Genomic DNA, 19,068 nt, shown 5'->3' on the forward strand with positions numbered 1-19,068 from the left:
GCCTCACCCCCCCCCAAAAAAAAAAGAATGTGGTCACCATTGATTTGGTGGTGGTGGAGAGTGTTTCCCCATCTCACTGGAAGTGCTGGACACCTCATCAGTCGTCTCCGTCTTCCTACTGATTAGCCTGGGAGCCTTTGACCTCTTCCATTTCCACACTGTCCCCATTTGTCCCTTCTTAGGTAACCCAGTGGCTCCCTTGGCTCTCAGGCTCATCATATTGATGACATGTAAATGGCAATGCTAGGTGTGCAAAAGGATTGATAGTGCTCACTTTCCCCTGTTCTTAACCTTTGTGTGAAGCATAGACACATTGATACTAATAAATTGCGGTTGGGGGGGGGGAATTCTGAGTGCTTTTTTGAGATGAGGGGAAAAGAGAGGGATGATTAGGAACCAATCCCCTTCTGTTCTGAATCTCACCGAACTCTGTTGATTTGTTTAAACCTTTGAAATAAGAGTGCTGGTTACCTACTTTAGATTTCCCCAACCTGATTTTGTAAATAAAAAGGGAAGAGGAAAAAGTAGCATTTCTGCAGCATTTGACACCTATACCTCTTTGAAACTAGGGAGAGATGAACCGTGGAATGAACGATCAGTAGCTCGAAGAGTACCTGGGTCAGATCTTCCCTCTGATGCTACATCTATGGCCGTGGGCCAGTAACTTCACATTCCTTTGCCTCAATTTCTTAATCTCTAAAATGTGAGTGTAGGATAAGATGGCTTCTGAGGTTGTTTCCTGCTTTTGGTTTATTACCCTATACCTAGTTCCGTGCTCATGTTAACGTTGAGAATTGATGCTGAAGCATAAATCATTACTGTAGGCAACTAGAACAGCTTTGCTACTTCAGTTTTTAGCTTTTATACCCCCTTCTCCCTTTCCCCAGCTTTCTCTCATAAAGTAGATATTTCAGATTGGAAGAAGCTGCTGGTCCAGTTTGCTTTCCTAGTTCACTTTCTTTGAGGTCTCTGACTTCCTCAGTTACTAGGTATAAGCTTTTTCATCAATTAAAAGTTTTACCAAAATCGCCAGAAACTTCAATGTTCTTGTAAAAAAAAATTAATAAAGATTGGGTGGGAGAATAGGAAGGCTCTTCAAAGGATGGATGAAAACATTCAGTCCCAAATCTGGATCTCCTCACCAAATCCACCCTCTCACATTGGGAGCCAAAAAAAAGACACATAGTATTTTGGAGTCTATATTTAACTCTTTTGCCCTTCTGTTAGGGGGTGGCAGTCAGAGATTTAGTGTTGTAAGGGAATTTAGACCTCATCTGGCTCAACTCCCTTATTATACCAGTATTAAGAATGGAGCCAGAGAAGATTAAATAGCTAGTCCGGAACCACCCAGGTAGTGAGTAGTGGTAAAATGGGATTGGAAGCTAGATTCTGATAACTATTTCAAATCCAAATTGAATTTGGCTCCAAAAGTAGAGAAGTGTCATTAGGGTGGGTTGTATAAATAAGCCAGTGGTTTGAGTCTAGGTCATTGGATCCTGGTGTATGTTATGTCCTAAGTGTGTGTCTGAGGTGGCACTTGTAAAAGATTTGGGATTAAGTGAAAAATAAAAGCAGGTTGAAATGTGAAGACCCTGGCTTTGCTCTATGACCTATGGAAACAGCTAGGTTTTGGCTTAGCTTGACCATTTTTCTTAATAAAATTCAGGACTGTCCTGATAATGGCAGGAGGATTGTCATTAAGGAACAGCTGTCCAGTGGATAGAGCACCGCTGGCCCTGGAGTCAGGAGTACCCGAGTTCAAATCCGACCTCAGACACTTAACATTTACTAGCTGTGTGACCCTGGGCAAGTCATTTAACCCCAATTGCCTCACTTAAAAAAAAAAAAAAAAGGAACAGCTGTCAACATGCACTCCAAAAAGCAATTCCTGCAACATTTAAAATTTTATTCCCGTAGAGTAAACCCAGCATCAACCAGAGTAAACTGTTACAGTCATCTGAACCCATTCATGCACTGTAGCTTTGGTTTACTTGTTGAAAAAAGATGGTCAATAAATCGCTAAGGAGGGAGGGTGTGGTAGAGAATTTTTGATTTACTTGATTGTAGAATAGTTCTTCTTCATCATCTAGCCTTTTGGGAACTCCTTGATTCCAACGGTGTTAAGAAGTTTCTCTATGAGATACCACAGTTAACAGGGAGATGAAAAGATGGCCAGAAAATTTTTGCTGATGATTATGACTCTTGAGTGTAGTCTAGAAAATGGTTTGGAATGGAATGGAATGGAATGAAAAATATTTGAGGTGCCCTGTGTATTCCTGCAGAATCAACCACCTTGTGGCTGCTTTGGCAGAGCATTCCTCCTTAGACAGGTATTTTCCCCTGGAAGCTGCCCAGTGAGTGGTTTTGAAACTTCACTTTGTCCAGTGGAAGCCTTGAATGGGAGGTTTGGGTGGGGGTGGAAATGCTTGGGGAGGATAGTTCCAGGAAATTGCCAAAGGGTTCCTTAGGTTAATACTACTTTATCTAATCTAGTATATCCTTTAAATACTGGTTCTATAGATAGGATGGTTAAGCACCATTTTGGCATTGTTTTAATTCCTTTAGTGGGAGCAGAATAAAGGGCAAGTTTGTTTTAACTACCTGTGGACCTTGCTTCTTCCTGTCTGAGCATTTCTTAGGGACACTACACTCTAATAGTAAGTTCAAAGTTTGGCCCGAATTCCATAATTTGATATTTTATTTCCTTAAAGGAAAGTGGTTAATTCCTTTCTCCTATTAGCGCAATTCTATATCCTTGTCTTTGACAAAATCTGTAGCAGATTTTAAAAAATATAAAGTGGATAAACATTGAGTAGGCTATAAATAACAAGAACTCATTTGTACAAGAACACTTCAACATGATTTCCTCATAACAAAGCTGTTGGGTAAACAGTGGAGATGTTTTTAGCTCCATTTTTATAGACAGGGAAATTGAGGCTCAGGGAGACTTCTACATGTCCATAAGGCTAAGTGTTGGAAGTAGAATTTGAATCCAGGTCTTGTGACTACAGGTCCAATACTCTTCACAATATTCTGTTACACCACTTTGATATTGTCTTATATAGTACCTGTCAAGTCTAAACCTACCTCATGGCTATAGGGATCTCCTGAAACAGCAATAGCTATTAGAGGTTAGAGTTTGTTAGTAGTGATAGAATCCTAAGGAGGGTGTATTTGGCTTTTGAGGAAGGGGAAGGGAATGTTGGAGGGATTTCTACTTTTTCAGGAACATTCTTGTGAGAGCTAGAGCAATCCTGTGCTCAAGCAGGGAGCCTTTTTTTAGCCTTCTTGCTCTCTCCTATTCCCGTCATACACTTGGGCCAACTGTTATTTGTAATTCAGCAAGCAAGGGACAGGAAGAAGCTTCAGGCATGTTGTTGAGGCTTAGTTAATTCTTTTGTGTGTTTTATCCCTGAGAGCAGTTTTACTTGGGGGAAAAAAGTCTTTAAAATACTACTGCCAATTTTGGGAGCTTCTAGCCCAGAGATGGTAAGGGGGTCAGACTACTGATCAGAAAGAGATTATAGGGGACCCTTTATTGACACTGGGTGCAGAACTGGAGGTGTGGCAACTATATTGCCCGTACAAAGTTCTGGGTCACAGTTCCAAGCCAGAGAGGATTGCTAGCATTTGCAACTACAAAGGAATAGGGACCCTTCCTGGGTAAAGAACAGAGTACAGCAGTGCCCACACCTCTCCCTGGATAATATCACCTTGGTTTCAAGCATAGAAAACTTGCATTCTCCTAGAATTAGCTCGAACATAGTGTCTCCCTGCCCAAATGAATAAACCACAAAAAAAGAACTTGACCATAAAAAGCTACCATGGTGGCAAAAACAAAACAAAACTAGCCCAACCCAAAAACAAGATATAAACTCAGAAAAAACAACATGAAAATAACTACAACCAAAGCCTCAAAGAAAAATGTTAATATGACACAAGCCCACCAAGAATTCCTAGAAGAGTTAAAGAAAGATAAGAATGGTAGAGGAAAAATTGGGAAAAGAAATGAGAGTGATGCAAGAAAATTATGAAAAGAGAATTAGCAGCTTGGTAAAAGAGACACCAAAAAATACTGAGGAAAATAATACCTTAAAAAACAGAATTGGCCTAATGATAAAGGAAGCACAAATATTCACTGAAGAAATGAACTACTTAAAGAATTGGCCAAATGGAAAAAGAGGTACAAAATAATTCCTTAAAAATTAGAAATGGGGGCGGCTGGGTGTCACAGTGGATAGAGCACCAGCCCTGGAATCAGGAGGACCTAAGTTCAAGTCTGGCCTCAGACACTTGACACTTACTAACTGTGTGACCCTGGGCAAGTCACTTAACCCCAATTGCCTCACCACAAAAAAAAGTTGTTTAATGGCAGGAACTGTTTTGCTCTGTCTGCGCATTTCTAGTCATAGAGAGCTGTGCCTGGCAGAGAGTCAGTGCTTGTTGATTGATTCCAATCCCTTCTGTGCTGTGAGGACCTCAGTTTTCTCACTTGTGAAATGTGTAGTGTATGTGTGTTGTTATTGTTGTTGTTGATGGGGTCAGGGAGTGAATTGGGGTAGTGTTGGACCAAATGATCTCTAAAGTCCTTTCTAGATTTCATTGTAATTATTTTGTGATGGCTTATATTTGGCAAATCCTAGAGTCCAGTTGTACTTGGTTATGATATGTGTCTATCACTGCCTTTGGGCATGTGTAGCTTGAGAGGTAGGGTGATTCATGGTTTGGAGATGATAGTAGGGTTTCTGAAATCTATTCCAGAAGAACCTGGGAAAACCTTTGAGCATAGTCTAGTCATGGCTTTGTATCTACTGTGCTTTGTCCAAGGATGAACTCAGCCAAGTTAAGTTCAATTCCTCACCTGAGTCATTGAAGGATAATGACTTTTTAGCCATCTGCCAAGGTGTAGAAAGGATAGCAGCCTGCATCAGTAGAGGGATTACTCACTACTCTCAAATAACAGATCCTTGAGTTATTGAAATATTCTAGGGGCAGCTAGGTGGCGCAGTGGATAGAACACTGGCCCTGGATTCAGGAGGACCTGAGTTCAAATTCGGCCTCAGACACTTAACACTTACTAGCTGTGACCCTGGGCAAGTCACTTAACCCCAATTGCCTCACCAAAAAAAAAAAAAGAAAAAGAAAGAAATATTCTATTGTTTTGTATCTCTCTCCCCCGCCCCATGTAAATATCTTGTCTTCTGGAATGTAAATGACAGAACCTCCGGTTGTGTGATGACACTGAATTATCACAGGCACTGTGTATGAGAGATGGTCACAAAGGTGAATCAGAGTTGATTGTGGCTGGACTGGTGTTTCCAGTTTGGGATGTTCCTGGGATTCTTATAAGCTTTATAATGAGCACTTCTTTCATTCTCACTGCTGTTCCAAGCCCCCAACTTCTGTGACTAGCTTGTCACTCAGCTTTTAGGGGAAAAAAATTAATATTTTTGTCCTAGGGATAATTTTTCCTTTCTCATTATTCCTAATGAGGGTATTAAAAATTGCTTGTTTCTGTTAAACATGAAACTAGAAAGTTGAATTGTTTGTCTTTTTTGTATTTGAATCTGGCAATGTTAGCTACTCTCAATGGGGGAAAAAAACTGGTTAAGATGCAGATGATCACACTTCCAAAACCAACATCCTTCCCTCCTGCATCCTGGGAGCATCCTTCTTTGGATCCCTTGTAGGGTCAAGGGGAAAAAAAAAAAAAGCAAAGCTCATCTGGAGACTTTTCCAACTTCTAGAGAAAGAATGTATTTGTGAATTTCCAAGTATTAGGGAAGGAGAGTGAATAGCAGGAAGAATAGCCTGAAAAATCTCAGGGCACTTCCTGAGTAGTGCTTGTTCCTTGAGATTGTCAGAGTTCTGGTTTTTGCCTTATAGAACACTGAGATTGTTTGTACAGGGGATAGAAAGGACATGAAAGTTCAAGGCCCAGCCCAGGCATGACCTTCCCTGACTACTGTAGTCCATAGTAATCTTTCCTTCCTCTAAATTCCACCTACCCTGTGTGCCATTCATTAGGCTCATTCCTCAGATACTGCTCTGTGTTATTAAAATATTTTGAACTGTAAATACCTCATCTTTTAACCAGATTATAAATTCCTTGAGGACATGTAGTGCAAGTAGGCATTCGTGTTTCTTATCATTTTTAGAGTTGTGTGTAGATGACTCCTATGTAAATATAGGCAAATCTAGATCTTGTTATCAATAAAATTAAAATCATCCAGCACATTTAAAGAAAGGCTGAGAAATAGCAGCCTGATGGGTAGGAATTTAAAAAGAGATAAAAGTGTCACAAAAGCTCAAGAGAGGAAAGAATATCCAAGCGGAGAAGTTAGTCAACAGATCAGTGAACTATTTCTGCACAACAGGCTACTTGCTAAGGTCTTGCATCAGGCTAAGTTTATTAGAATGCCCGAAGGTTTCAGAAGTCCGAAAAAAGAGAAAGTTTAGGAATAGTTGTCATATAATGCCTTTGAAAATTCACTAGTCACTTGTGAATTGACTAAACTTGAGGAATCAGTTGATAAAAATATGTTGCTAGAAAGTTGTTTCCTATTTTGAAGCCACGTAGGTGGGCCCTACTTTGTCATTTGGGAGAATTGGAAATAGAATTCTTTGCTTTAGTGAATAGCGCTTCTTCTACCCCACTCTCCTCCCTCTCAAAAGAAAAAAAAAAGATTCTTTATGGACTTGTTTTGTGGATAAACCAGAAGATTTATTGGAATAACTGATACCTGAATACATAAAGGATCTCTGAGTATATCAAGATATGGACATTTTAGTAGGGAGACTCCATCCTTCCACCAGTACCCCTCCAGAAGCCTGGCATAGCTGTGACCCTAGGTTCTGGAAGGCTCTGTCATTGAAGTATTAGGCTCTGGAAGGCTCTGTCATTGAAGCGTAAGCTGTAGCAGGTTCCATCATGCTGGAAAGACTTTGAGTGTGGTGTTGGCAACAGATTGAGCATGCTTTCCAAGTGTTAGCCTGGCTAAGTGCATGGAGGCTTATCCTCTGTAGGCCAGCACATTTATGAACGATTCTCAAATTCTTTGGCCATGGCAACGAGTGAAATCACAAATAAATACTTGAAATCATCTTCATCTCTAGATGAAATTTGTGTATCCATTTCCTGTTGGTTCTAGGCTTCTCTCCTGAGTCCTAGAAACTTCATGGCCTAGTGGAGAGATAGTTGGAGTCTATAGGTAGTGAGTTCAAATACAGTCTCTGATAAATTATTAGGTGCATGACCATGGGCAAAAAGTCACTTGCTGAGCCTCGTTTTCCTAATGTGCAAAATGGACATAATTTTACCTATAATATTTATCTCACAGGGTTGTTGTGGGGCCAGATGAGATTAAAGTGCTTTGTACACCCCCAAGTACTATAGAAATATGAGTTATTGTTCCTAACTGAAGACAGTGTGTAGAACGTTTGGGATCGCACATTGAAATGAAAGGCACAGTTCTCTGGTGAGACATCTGCAAACTTCATTACGTAGGCTTCTTTTAATGGATTACACATTTAGTTAGTGCTATATGTGCTTGAATAGATTTCCCCACTTTTCTAGGAGTAGGCCTCATGGAGGACAATCTGATTAGATGGCTGAGGGAGAGTAGGGAGTAAAGGATGAAGCAATCACAGTCATTCTGGAGGCTGTAGAGTGTTGGAGTTTGCCAGCATGTTAGCATCCACTGTTTTTTAAGGGAAGATTTAGTGCTTGAAAGGAGATGCTCTTCCTTTTTTCATGGGGGTAGGGAGGTAGGGAAGGATGGAAGAGAGGGTAAGAAAGGCTGATCTTCCAAGATAGCAGATTGTGAAATTTATTTCAAAGCATGAGTGTTGTAGCACTTATATAGCAAGTTGGATCCTTTTGTTAAAAATCCAGCTGAAGAGGGGCAGCTAGGTGGCTCAGTGGACAGAGCACCGGCCCTGGGTCAGGAGGAACTGAGTTCAAATGTGGCCTCAGACACTTGACACTTACTGGCTGTGTGACCTTGGGCAAGTCCCTTAACCCTCACTGTCCAACCACAAAAACAAAAACAAAAATCCAGCTGAAGAGACAATGATATAATATGCCCCTTCCCTTTTCCCTTTCCTTCATACATCCTGTGCACCTATTTACAACCAAGAGATCATTGCCGCCAAGTATGGAGAGAAAGGCAGTTTCAAAGAGCCCACTATGTCTTAGAACATTAACACAATGCTTGGTTATTTAACTTTTTTATGGTTCTACAGGACAAACATGCAAATTGAAGGTATTCATGAAAACATGAATTTCAGTCCCCTCACCTATTCCACTTATTAAGGTGTCACAGTGAATGCTCTGACTTGTACTGAAAATAATGGGGCTAGTAAGTGGAAATATTGTGACAAGTAGAGAATTGAGTGTTACTAAGGAAATCTTCCTCTCTCCCTCTCTATACCCCCCTCCAACTTTCTTTTTTGTGTGGGCTTAGGTGGGCTCGGCAGTCCAGTGATATACTAGCTATTTATAAAACTCCTTTGTTTACTTAGATCATTCATCTGCAGTACAGATCTGAACTATGTCAAGAGGAAATTGCTAGCGAGTGCTTTAACTGGGTCTTCTCTCATGAGTCAGGATACCTCAGTTCAACTTGTGCTAATTCCTGAACTGAATGGAGGTCTTTTTGAGCTCATGAGTCTTGGTAAAGAGCATTTGAGGAAATGATCAAACATCTCAAACAGACCAACCAAAAAATCCCTGTAGGTGTTTGTTCAGAAATGACTAATTATTGGGAGGGTGTGGGATAAGGGAAGGGGTGCTGCTGAATCGGAGGTCAGAGTGCCTGGGCTTTGCCTCCTATGACCTGTATGACCTTGAGCAATTCACTTAATTTCTTTGTAGCTCAGTGTCCTCATCTCGAAAAGGAGGGGTTTGGACTAGCTCTAAATTTAGGATCCTTTGAGACATTTGATCATTTCTTGGAAGACTGTCTTTAATGAGCTATTGACTAAGGCAGTCCAAGGGAAAAGAAAAACCCATTGCTTAGAAACCTCTTGTCATTGGATTTGGAGCAGGAAGGGACCTTACATGTCATCTAGTATCATCTGCTCTTCTCACAAATGAGGAGACGGAGCCCTTGTTGTCGGTTAGTCATTTTCAGTCATGTCTCACTCTTCATGACCCTTGGGGTTTTCTTGGCAAAGATATCGGAAGGGTTTGCCATTTCCTTCTTCAGCTCACTTGACAGATGAGTAAACGGAGGCAAACCGGGTTAAGTGACTTTCCCAGGACCACACAGCTAATAAGTGTCTGGGGCTGGAATTGAACTCAGGAAGAGGAGTCTGTGACTCCAGGCCCAGCACTCTGTTCACTGTGCCACCTGGAAGCTGTTCATACTGAGACCTAGAAGGGACAAATGACTTGTTCAGAATCACACAGGAAATAAATGACAGAGCTGGGTTTCAGACTTGGTTTCTTTGACTCCGTGATCTTAACACTATACCTTTTGTCTCTTCTAGAGAGAGACCATAAAGGGGGGGAAAAAATCAATGAATGTTACAGTAATTTTGAGGGGAATCACATCACTTTATGGGAGGTAATGTTAAGGTAGTGCAAAAGGGGACAGGACCTTGCTTGAGGGTTAAAAGACATTAGGATGCAGGCAGCATCAAAGAAACTGAGCTTATGCCTTGTTTTTATTATCCTTGGTGTGTTATCCAGGGACTCTGTCCACTTAGCAAGTCAGAAGGGTCAGTGAATTATTGTCAGTGGCATATGGGGGAAGGAATAGCTTTGGGAAAGGTGAATGAGGTTGATGAAAAACTTGACCACTTGAAAGCAACTACTATTTCCAAGACAAAAAAAGTTTTATCTTGTAGCAGAAACCAAGAGATTGTTGTTAAATTCAGTGATAATAAAAAATGGTGTTTTTTCTTTCTCAGGAATACTGAGAGGTCAGTTTCCTCTCTTCGCTTTTCTCACTTCTCTTTCTTAATTTGCTCTTAAAAGTAAGGAAGAGGGGGGCAGCTAGGTGGTGCAGTGGATAGAGCACCAGCCCTGGAGTCAGGAGGACCTGAGTTCAAATCCAGCCTCAGACACTAAACACTTACTAGCTGTGTGACCCTGGGCAAGTCACTTAACCCCCATTGCCTCACTAAAAATAAAAAATAAAGGGAAGAAACTTTGATTTTATCAACTAGTTTCTTGGCATACTGAATAATCTTAAAGTGGATTAGCCTTCACTTTCCCTCCTTGTTGTTCAGTTAGGAAATTGTGAGGGAGTTTAAGTTCTCTTCTCTTGGGAACTAAAATGTAAACTGTAAGAGGGCTTGCAGTAATCATGTTTTAACTAAACCTGATCTTCTCTAGTCTAGCACATAGTGTTCTAGACTCAGCAGGTGCTTATTAAATGTTTTAGGCTACATTGATTCTGATTAGAAACTTCCCCTAAGTGCTTTATTTGGTGTGTGTGAATATTAAGATCGTATGTTATCGGGACAGCTAGGTGGCGCAGTGGATAAAGCACCAGCTCTGGATTCAGGAGTACCTGAGGTCAAATCCGGACTCAGACACTTGACACTTACTAGCTATGTGACCCTAGGCAAGTCACTTAACCCCCATTACCCCGCAAAAAAAAATAAATAAATAAAATTGAATTTTTTAAAAAAAGATTGTATGTTATCATTTAACACGATTCTCAATAAGTGCTTCTTCTCTCTCCTTATAGCTCCAGCAGATTCTGATGGCCCCCTCTATCTGCCCTACAAGACTCTGGTATCTACCCTCAGAAGTACAGTTTTCAATGAAGGAGAAGCCCATTGTCTCATCGAAATCTTATCCGAGAAAGCTGGTGTTGTTCAGGATACCTGGCATAAGGTAGGGGATGTTTTGACACTGCAGAAATGTCCGTGGTGACTGTAAGTGTGCATATTTAGACAAGTGTGCCCATGTACATGTGTGTTTCTCTTCTTCCCCTCCCCTACATGAATGAAAACAATAGAAATTGTTGTGGAGCCCTCGTACCATACACAGCCTCTGTATGGAGATGGCAGCTGTGCTCGTGGTGATGTATTCCCAGATGTGAATGTATAGCACTGATGAACTCATGCTGGAGTTGTTAAGATGGAAAGAAAATGCTTATAAAACAATCTGGTCTTTGAAAATTGTCCTTCACTTTTCTCTTCAGCGAAGAATACGGTCTTATCCCCTTCATCCCAGGCTGGGCTTAATCACAGTGCAAATAGATTTTGACTTCTGCTATATTCTAACCACCACTGAGCTGCCAAACCATGAGTCCTGACCAGTAACAGTTGTAAGCCTTTACTTCAAAGTGGTGATGATTACGGTGGTGGTGGTGGTGGTGGTGGTGGTGGTGATGAAGAAGAAGATAGCCATAAAGTATTTTATGTGTATTATTTGGTCCTTATAACGCATGAGGTAGAAGCTATTAGGATTGCTCCCATTTTACTGATGAGGATACTGAGCTTGAGAGGGACTTGACCAAGGTGACGTACCTTGTATTCGAGGCTGGAATTGAACTCAGGTCTTCTTTACTATAAGTTCTATACTCAGTGTGGTTCAATGGAAAGAGTATTGGATTTGGAGTTGGAGGACCTAGGTTCAAATCTTGGCCCTGCTGCTTGCTACCAGTGTGACATTGGCTTGTCCTGTAAATATCTGAGTCTTATTTTCCTTATCTGTAAAGTAAGGGAGTTGGACTAGAAAACTTCCAGGGCCTCTTCTTTCCCTAAATCTGTGACCCTATAATCTGGTAATGAAATATACTCTCTTCTCAGCAGAGAGGTGGGGAATATAAAAGGGACAGAATGTCGCATATATGGTCTGATCAGACACAGTATCACATTGTTACAGGGGATTGTGCAGTCCTTGGGTCGGTGGGCATATCTTGTTTAAACAAAAGTTGTTGGGCAGCTAGGTGGTGCGGCGAATAAAGCACTGGTCCTGGATTCAGGAAGACCTGAGTTCAAATCCACTTGACACTAGCTGTGTGACCCTGGGCAAGTCACTTAACCCTCGTTGCCCCGCCCCCCCATCCTAGCCCCCCCCAAAAGTTGATGATAAAATATAATCTAAAATATGTAATTCCTCTGAACCTATGGGGAAGAGATAAAGAGGGATCTTGTTAGTAGTATAGAATTATTCCAAGCTATATCTTGAAAATAACCAAGAACAAGGGTGGAATATAGCAGAATATTTCATGTTTGAAATTCATTGGAATGAGCTAAAAGCTCAGATCCTTACATTTTAGTAGGCTGGAAACACCTGAAGATGGGGGATGGGTTGGTTTGTTTTTGTTTTTCTTTAACTTTTATCTCTGTATCCCTAGCATCCAGCAAGCACTTAATACACCCTTTTTGAATTTAATACTTTACTATTTCTGGCACGAGTCCCTACAGTAGTGACTTCTATCCCTTTTGGAGTCTTGACTCCCAGTCATGTGACCAAAATCCTCCTTCCAGAGCTGCAGTATAACCCGTATTTATCTTTGTAAATTAAAGTGAATGATAAATAATTTTGCTTGGGGATTTTTCATCATTTCTGGACATAATTAGAGGCGTTCTGGGATGTGCCAAACCCCAGGCTGGTACTCAGTGCTTGAGAAATACCCAAACAATTGCTAAATTTCCTTACATCTGGCTCATCACTGAAATTTGTCAAATGGCATTTACTGCCCCAGAGTTTCTGATGGTTGTATATGGGGAAGGCTGTGCAGGGGACATCTGGAGAGGGAATGACAGCACCCCCAAGACAACAGTGCTGGCTTCTTTGCCCCCCAAAATAGCATTCTTCCACCTGCCACAGAGTCACAGCTGCCATCTCGCCCGGGGCAGTCAACAGCTTGAGGAGATGATTCAGCACTCCTGGAGGGCTAGGCTAGATAAATTCCAGTGTGGAGCTAAAAAGTGGGCCTTTTCTTCTTGCTGAGTGAGTTTGAGTAGCAACAATTATGGAGGGCCATAGTCTTATGCTTCAAGAAGTCTGGTGCAGTGTTAAGAGCCCTGGCTCTGGAATCAGGATCTGGGTTCAAATTGCACCTCAGATATTGTCCGCTTTGACCAATACTCAGTTAACCAACAAGCATTCATTGTGCACCATTATGTGTGAGGCTCTCGTTATAGCAAGAGAATAAATGAAAGTCCCTGTTTTCAAGGATTTTATAGCCTATAAGAAAAAATAGTAGGCGGTACCTCATCTCTAGGAGGTGGAGCTGAGGAAGGGACACATGACTTATGCTTGTGATGTCGTTTGACCAGAAGTTGTAGGTGGGGTTTCTGGAGTTGTTGCTTTGCACTTGGCTGCATGTCCATCTCTTGCTGTCCAGAAGTGGAGGGAGCCGGAATCTGGCTGCTCTGCTTTTGTTCCCTTTCTTTTTGGTGGCCCTGGGAAAACCCTGGGTCTCCATTCCTCTTAGGCTTGCCTGCTGCCCTAGATCTGCTCTGACATGGAGCTGAGCTGAACAGCAGCAGCCTGCCTCTGCAGCCTCTCCCCCCTCCTCCCTTCTCTCTCTCTGCTGGGAAAGTCCACAGGGATGCAGTCCAGATTTGCCCCGCAGAGCCTAGGAGAGGTAATACAGTGCTGACCTCTTTGGAGGAAAAATTGTCTGCTTTCAGTGTTTAGGATTATTGTTGAATAGCCTATTTTTATTATACAGAAGTTATTAACAAGCCTTATACAGCACTTCAGAGTTTGCAAAGTGCTTTACGTATTTTAACTTACTCGAGTCTCATGACAACCCAGGGAGGGAGGTGGGATTTTTATCCCCACTTTACCGTCTTGACTTGTGTGTTATTGAGAAAATGATTCATGTGCTTGGTAGTTCATCTTAGATTAGGCTTATGATGTTCCTTATTGAGCTAAGAAGTCCCCTTCCTTATAGTTTGTAGTCTGAGAGTTCCCATCAAGTACTTCTTTCTAGATCAAATTGAAGTCGTTATTTTGGGCTGTGGGGAGAATGGTGGTGTGAATGGGGTCTTTGCAGACATGCAAAAAGATCCTAAGATCAAGGCTAAGAGCTCCAAGGAGCCCCAACTGCCACCCCCTCAATAGATTTGGGGATGCTGCAGACTCCATACCTTGTGGGTGGTAAGAGAGACTCACCTTCTGCTCCTGAGCCCTCAGGCTTCTTAACAGTTTAGTTCAGTTCAATTCAGAAGCCTTTTATTAAATATTTACTGTATGCCAGCCAGGCTCTATGCGCTTGGTACCAGAGAGAGACAAAAAATGAAACTTTCTCCTCAAGGAGCTTAATTATATCTTTTGGGTAGAATGGGGCAGGTTAAGGAACAACCTGTACCCTAAGTGGATATAGAATACATAGTTTTAAAAGAACAAAATAATTTGATGGTATGGGAGAGAATGATCATGGTGGAGAAAGGTGGGGACTGATCAGGGAAGGCTTCTGGTAGGAAGTGATAGTTGACCTGAGCCTTGAAGGGGACAAGAGGCAGAAGTGAGGAGGGAGAACATTCTAGGGATGAGAGAGAGTTTGTGCCTTTAAGGCATGGAGAGGGCAGAGCAACAGAGGACACTTTGGAAGACCGTAGATGGTGAAAGGAAGTATTGAAATCATCTGGGAAAGATAGGTCAGAGCCAGATTGTGAAAGCCTTTAAAAGCAAAACAGAAGAGTTTGGATTTTATCCTGGAGGCAGTAGGGAGCCACTGAAGCTGCTTGAGTGTGGGAGTGACCTGGTCACCACACTTGTGCTTTTGGAATATCTATTTGATAACTGGAGAATAGGTTGGGAAGGGCAGAGCCTTGATTTACAAAGCTATTGTAATAAGTCTAGGAAAGAATTCATGAGGGGCTGAATTGGGGTATGGCTGTAGGTGTGCAGTAAAGGGGTTGGATGGGAGATATGGAGGCAGAATCCACAAATGTGCCCTCTGCTGGGGTGTGGTTGGGGGGCTTGGGGGCAGTCTAGCCATAACCACTGATAAAGCAGTGTCTCTCTTTACAAAGCTACTTAGAAGTGCTTTAGTTCTCCTATATAACGGTTTCTTTTTCCAGTGTGAACCTGAGCCCGGCCAGATATTTCGTATGATTTCTTCTTCTTTCTTATGTGAATGTCTTACACAAAAGTTGCGTGGTTTATTTTTCTATTTGAGGCAGCATGGTTTGGCAAGAAAAACAGTAACTTTTAAGTGAGGAGCCATAGGTTTGCACCCTGATGCTGACAGTCCTGGCCGTGTGACTGTAAACTTGACCTTTCTGGTCCTCAGTTTCTTCATCTGTAAAATGGAAAGGACAATAATACTCATTACCTGCCATGTGTCTGAAAGCAGCTTCAAAAGATGTTCATTCTACACACACACACACACACACACACACACACACACACACACACTTGACTGAAGCTGTTTCCAAATGCTGCCAGTAACCTAGTCACCAGTCCAATGACTTTATTTTGGAATTCTCTTCCTGGACCTTTTCTGAAACAGTAGTTTTAACAGCTTGGTGATTCTAGCTCTCACCTTCTTTGGAATCAGAGATTCTTGGTTCTCCTACCTCTCTTCTCCATTAGACTCTCCCTTACCCTTTTTTTTTTTTTTTTTTGTGAGGCAATTGGAGTTAAGTGACTTGCCCAGGGTCACACAGCTAGCGTCAATCATCTGAGGCCGGATTTGAGCTCAGGTACTCCTGACTCCAGGGCTGGTGCTCTATCCACTCTGCCACCTAGCTGCCCCTCCCTTACCCCTTAATGCGGGTGTTTTCCTGAGGTCTGTCCTTGGCCTTCTCATCTCTTTCTTTTACAGTAGTTTCTTTGTTGGCAAACTCAGTTAGCTCAAGAGCTCCTCACATAGATTCACTCCTTATTTACATGCTGTCAGGGCTATGCTGGTCCCCTTCTCCCCTGGGTAAGTTCCTCCTGGGGTCTCCGTTTTGGAGAAGGCTCCAGGCCAGCCGACCTTCATTTCCCTCTTGACTGTGATTCTGTCTTTCCAGACTTCAACAACATGCTCTTTTCTCCTTCCTCCCCAACACTTTCTAGCGTCCTTAGATTGTAAGCTCCTTGAGGACAGGGACTAACTATATTTTTCCTTGTATTTGTTTTTCTAGTGCTTAGCACAGTACCCAGCACATAGTAAGTGGTTACTAAGTGCATCAGAGCAGATGACTTGTGTCCTTGATACATACTTCTCCACTCAGCTCTAGACCCCCACTAGCCAATGTCTAAGAGTATTCAGTTCAGTTCAAATAGGCATTTATTTAGCACTTAATATGTGCCAAGTGCTGTACTATTTGCTGAGGAAACACAAACATGAGAAAGATATATATGACTGAGAGGAACAACTAGTACACATGTAGGTAAATGCAGAGTGGGGGAGGGGAGAGAGAGAGAGAGAGAGAGAGAGAGAGAGAGAGAGAGAGAGAGAGAGAAGCAGTGACACTTTGGCAAAGAGTGCTGTGGCAAGTGCCCTGAACTTGGACAGGAGACAGATGAGGAGAGCAAGCATTCCAGGCATGAGGGAGAGATGGAGACTAGAGTGTAGAGAGCAGTGGGAGTGGGGAAGTAATGTGAAATCAGGCTAGAAGGAGAGGTTGAGACCAGGTGACCCTAGAGACATGTGAATGTCTGTGCTTTAGGATTAGTGGTTGGGCAGCTCTTTGGAGAGCATCAGGGAGGCCAGTTTGGAAGCTGCTGTGATAGAGCTGAGTGATGAGGAAGTCCTGAACTAAGGTGCTTCTTCTGAGGGGGGAGAAAAGGGGTTGGGTGTAAGTAAGCTGATGGTGGTTGAATGAAGCAGATTAAATGTGAATATCTCACCAGCATCTCAGACTCAGCATGTCCCAAACCAAAGTTTCTTCTTAAACCTACTCCTGACTTCCTCATTTTAAAATCAAGGTACCACCATTCTTCCCTGGATTTCCTTGTTTTACCCTCTTCCTTACTCACCTCTCCTTCCCAGCTTTGTTTATTCTACCTCTTGCTCATCACTGTTTCCTGCACTCTGTTTCAGCTGCTACCACCCTAATCCAGATCTTTGCTCCTAATCTCCTGAGCTATTTCAGTAGCCTCCTTAGAGGTCTTTCTGATTCTATTTTCTTCCCCCTCCAGTCCACCTTCATGCCCCTGTCATTCATGGGACATATTACTTGTAATTGTCATTTTATTAAACAATTGCAATACAGAAAGTTGCTCTGGCATTTTTGAAATAATTAACAAATATCTACTAGTGTTGTTAACTCTAATGTTCTTGGTTCTTAATGACACAAGGAGTTATTTGCTTGGAAAGTATTATTTTCATGCATGGCCTGCAGGCAGAAAACTGAACCAGATGACCTCTTGCGATGTCCTTCCTTCCATAATTATGAGCTGATTCAGGGTTGTAGAGAGATGAGAAGATGTGGAGTCAAGAGACTCTGATGACTCCAAGCCTCTGATTCCCCATCTGTAAACTGGGCATAATAATACCTACAGCACCCACCTCTCAGGGTTGTATGGAGAGGAAGAAATGAGATAACGTCAGGCAACTTGGTTTTTAAATAAATCCTAAAGCCTACAAACCCATGAACTCTCAGTATTGCCCTTTGAAGCCTGAAGGATATAAACTATTCACGTCGGCATTCTCTGTCCTTATAGGACTACAGTGCCTCCTACTGTTGTGTCCAGGAAACCGTAGTAGAATGTGCTGCAAACAGGCATTTCTTAGATACTAATTTGAATCTGTTGGTGCATTTATAGGCTACTCAGAAAGGTGATCCAGTGGCGGTTTTAAAGAGACAACTGGAGGAGAAGGAAAAGCTGCTGGCTACGGAACAACAAGATGCCGCTGCTGCCAAAAACAGACTGAGGGAACTTAATAAGGTAAATCCCATGTTGTCTGTCTATAGATGTGTCCCTCCTGTCATCCTATTTAGGATGTTCCAGACATAAAGAGCCATAATGTGAGTCATAAAATCAGGAAACTGCTGGGCAGCCCATGTATTCCATTGGTGACAGTATAAGGAGACCAGGGTGAAGGTCCCCATGTGTCTACTGAGGGTATACCCTCTGGCAGCTTGATAGGAGAGCCTGGACAAAAATCCCTGGATTCTTGGCATGGGCAGGCTGTGAACTTTATCACTGGAGGGAATACCTATGTGGAAGAGATTCCATTGAACAATATTTAACCTGTCACCTGCACTTTATATTCCTCTCTTGTTGGGTTAGGATTAGGGTTAGTCCGGTAGATGCTTGGAGTTAGTTACTAGACTAATGCCCACCTCTCTGAGGACCTTTGAAGAAAACCAGTGTTGGTTTTCCTATTTCATTTTCTTAGGCAGATGAGGCTTACACTACCTGCTCTTGGTACCTGGTTTGAGAGCTGGGCTCTGCAGTGTCACTGATTTCATATGTATCTAGCTTTACCCAAAAGGATGCTTTGTGAGGGTTCTTGGTTGACCTTTTGTGAAATGGTAAACACTTGATGGAGCTGATTATTTTAAGTTCAGTTATCCATTGGTTCTCCTTTACCCTCCTCCCCCTCTCCCTGCACACTCTGTTTCTTTTAATGCTTGCTTGTGAGTCTGGGGGGTTGTTTTTGTTTTTGGAAGGCTCTTCTTTTGTAGTGGATAGACTACTAGCCCAAAGCCAGGAAAATCGCTTGGCTTCTCAGTGTCCTAGGCAGCTCTTTCCAAGATTATAAGTTGCAGAAATGGTGCCATCTTGCATTGACGGTTTCCTCGTTCAGAAGTTCCCTGTACCAGTGCACTGAGAAGTCTGGTGATCATCTCCCATCCTGGTAACTCGCACCTCTCTACCAGGAGGCTTGGCTCTCTCTGTGCGGGTAAGCACAGAGATGTTAATGTCATAGCCAAGCCAATATAGATAGTCTCTCCACAGACAGATGCTCCCCATTTATCTCGGTCTTTTCTTTCCAAAGGAATATAAAATTAACTAGGGTTTATCAATTCCATTATCATTTCATATGTCCACGGTAGGAGAAATTGAGCAGAGATAGGGAAAGTCAAAGGATTCTTTGGGAGGTTACTTCTTCATCAGTGTTAAAGGTCAGTCCCTTCAGAGACTTTTTCTAAATCTCATTAACCTTTTTGCTCATGCACATCTCTGGGCAACCATCTAAAGATATA

The 19,068-nt window shown here is 42.2% G+C and overlaps 1 protein-coding gene across 5 annotated transcripts in view; it reads left to right on the forward strand.

The window, feature by feature from the left end:
• The window catches only part of RRBP1 (ribosome binding protein 1), a 121,688-nt gene that overhangs the window by 55,739 nt on the left and 46,881 nt on the right, over positions 1-19,068 (forward strand). For all 5 annotated transcript variants that reach the window (XM_043981810.1, XM_043981811.1, XM_043981812.1 and 2 more), the window contains 2 exons: positions 10,701-10,849; positions 17,681-17,803. In XM_043981810.1, the coding sequence (XP_043837745.1) occupies positions 10,701-10,849; positions 17,681-17,803 (272 nt within the window). The remainder of the gene's footprint in view (positions 1-10,700; positions 10,850-17,680; positions 17,804-19,068) is intronic.

The sequence above is a fragment of the Dromiciops gliroides genome, chromosome 2, assembly GCF_019393635.1.
Source record: "Dromiciops gliroides isolate mDroGli1 chromosome 2, mDroGli1.pri, whole genome shotgun sequence".
Taxonomy (NCBI): Eukaryota; Metazoa; Chordata; class Mammalia; order Microbiotheria; family Microbiotheriidae; genus Dromiciops; species Dromiciops gliroides.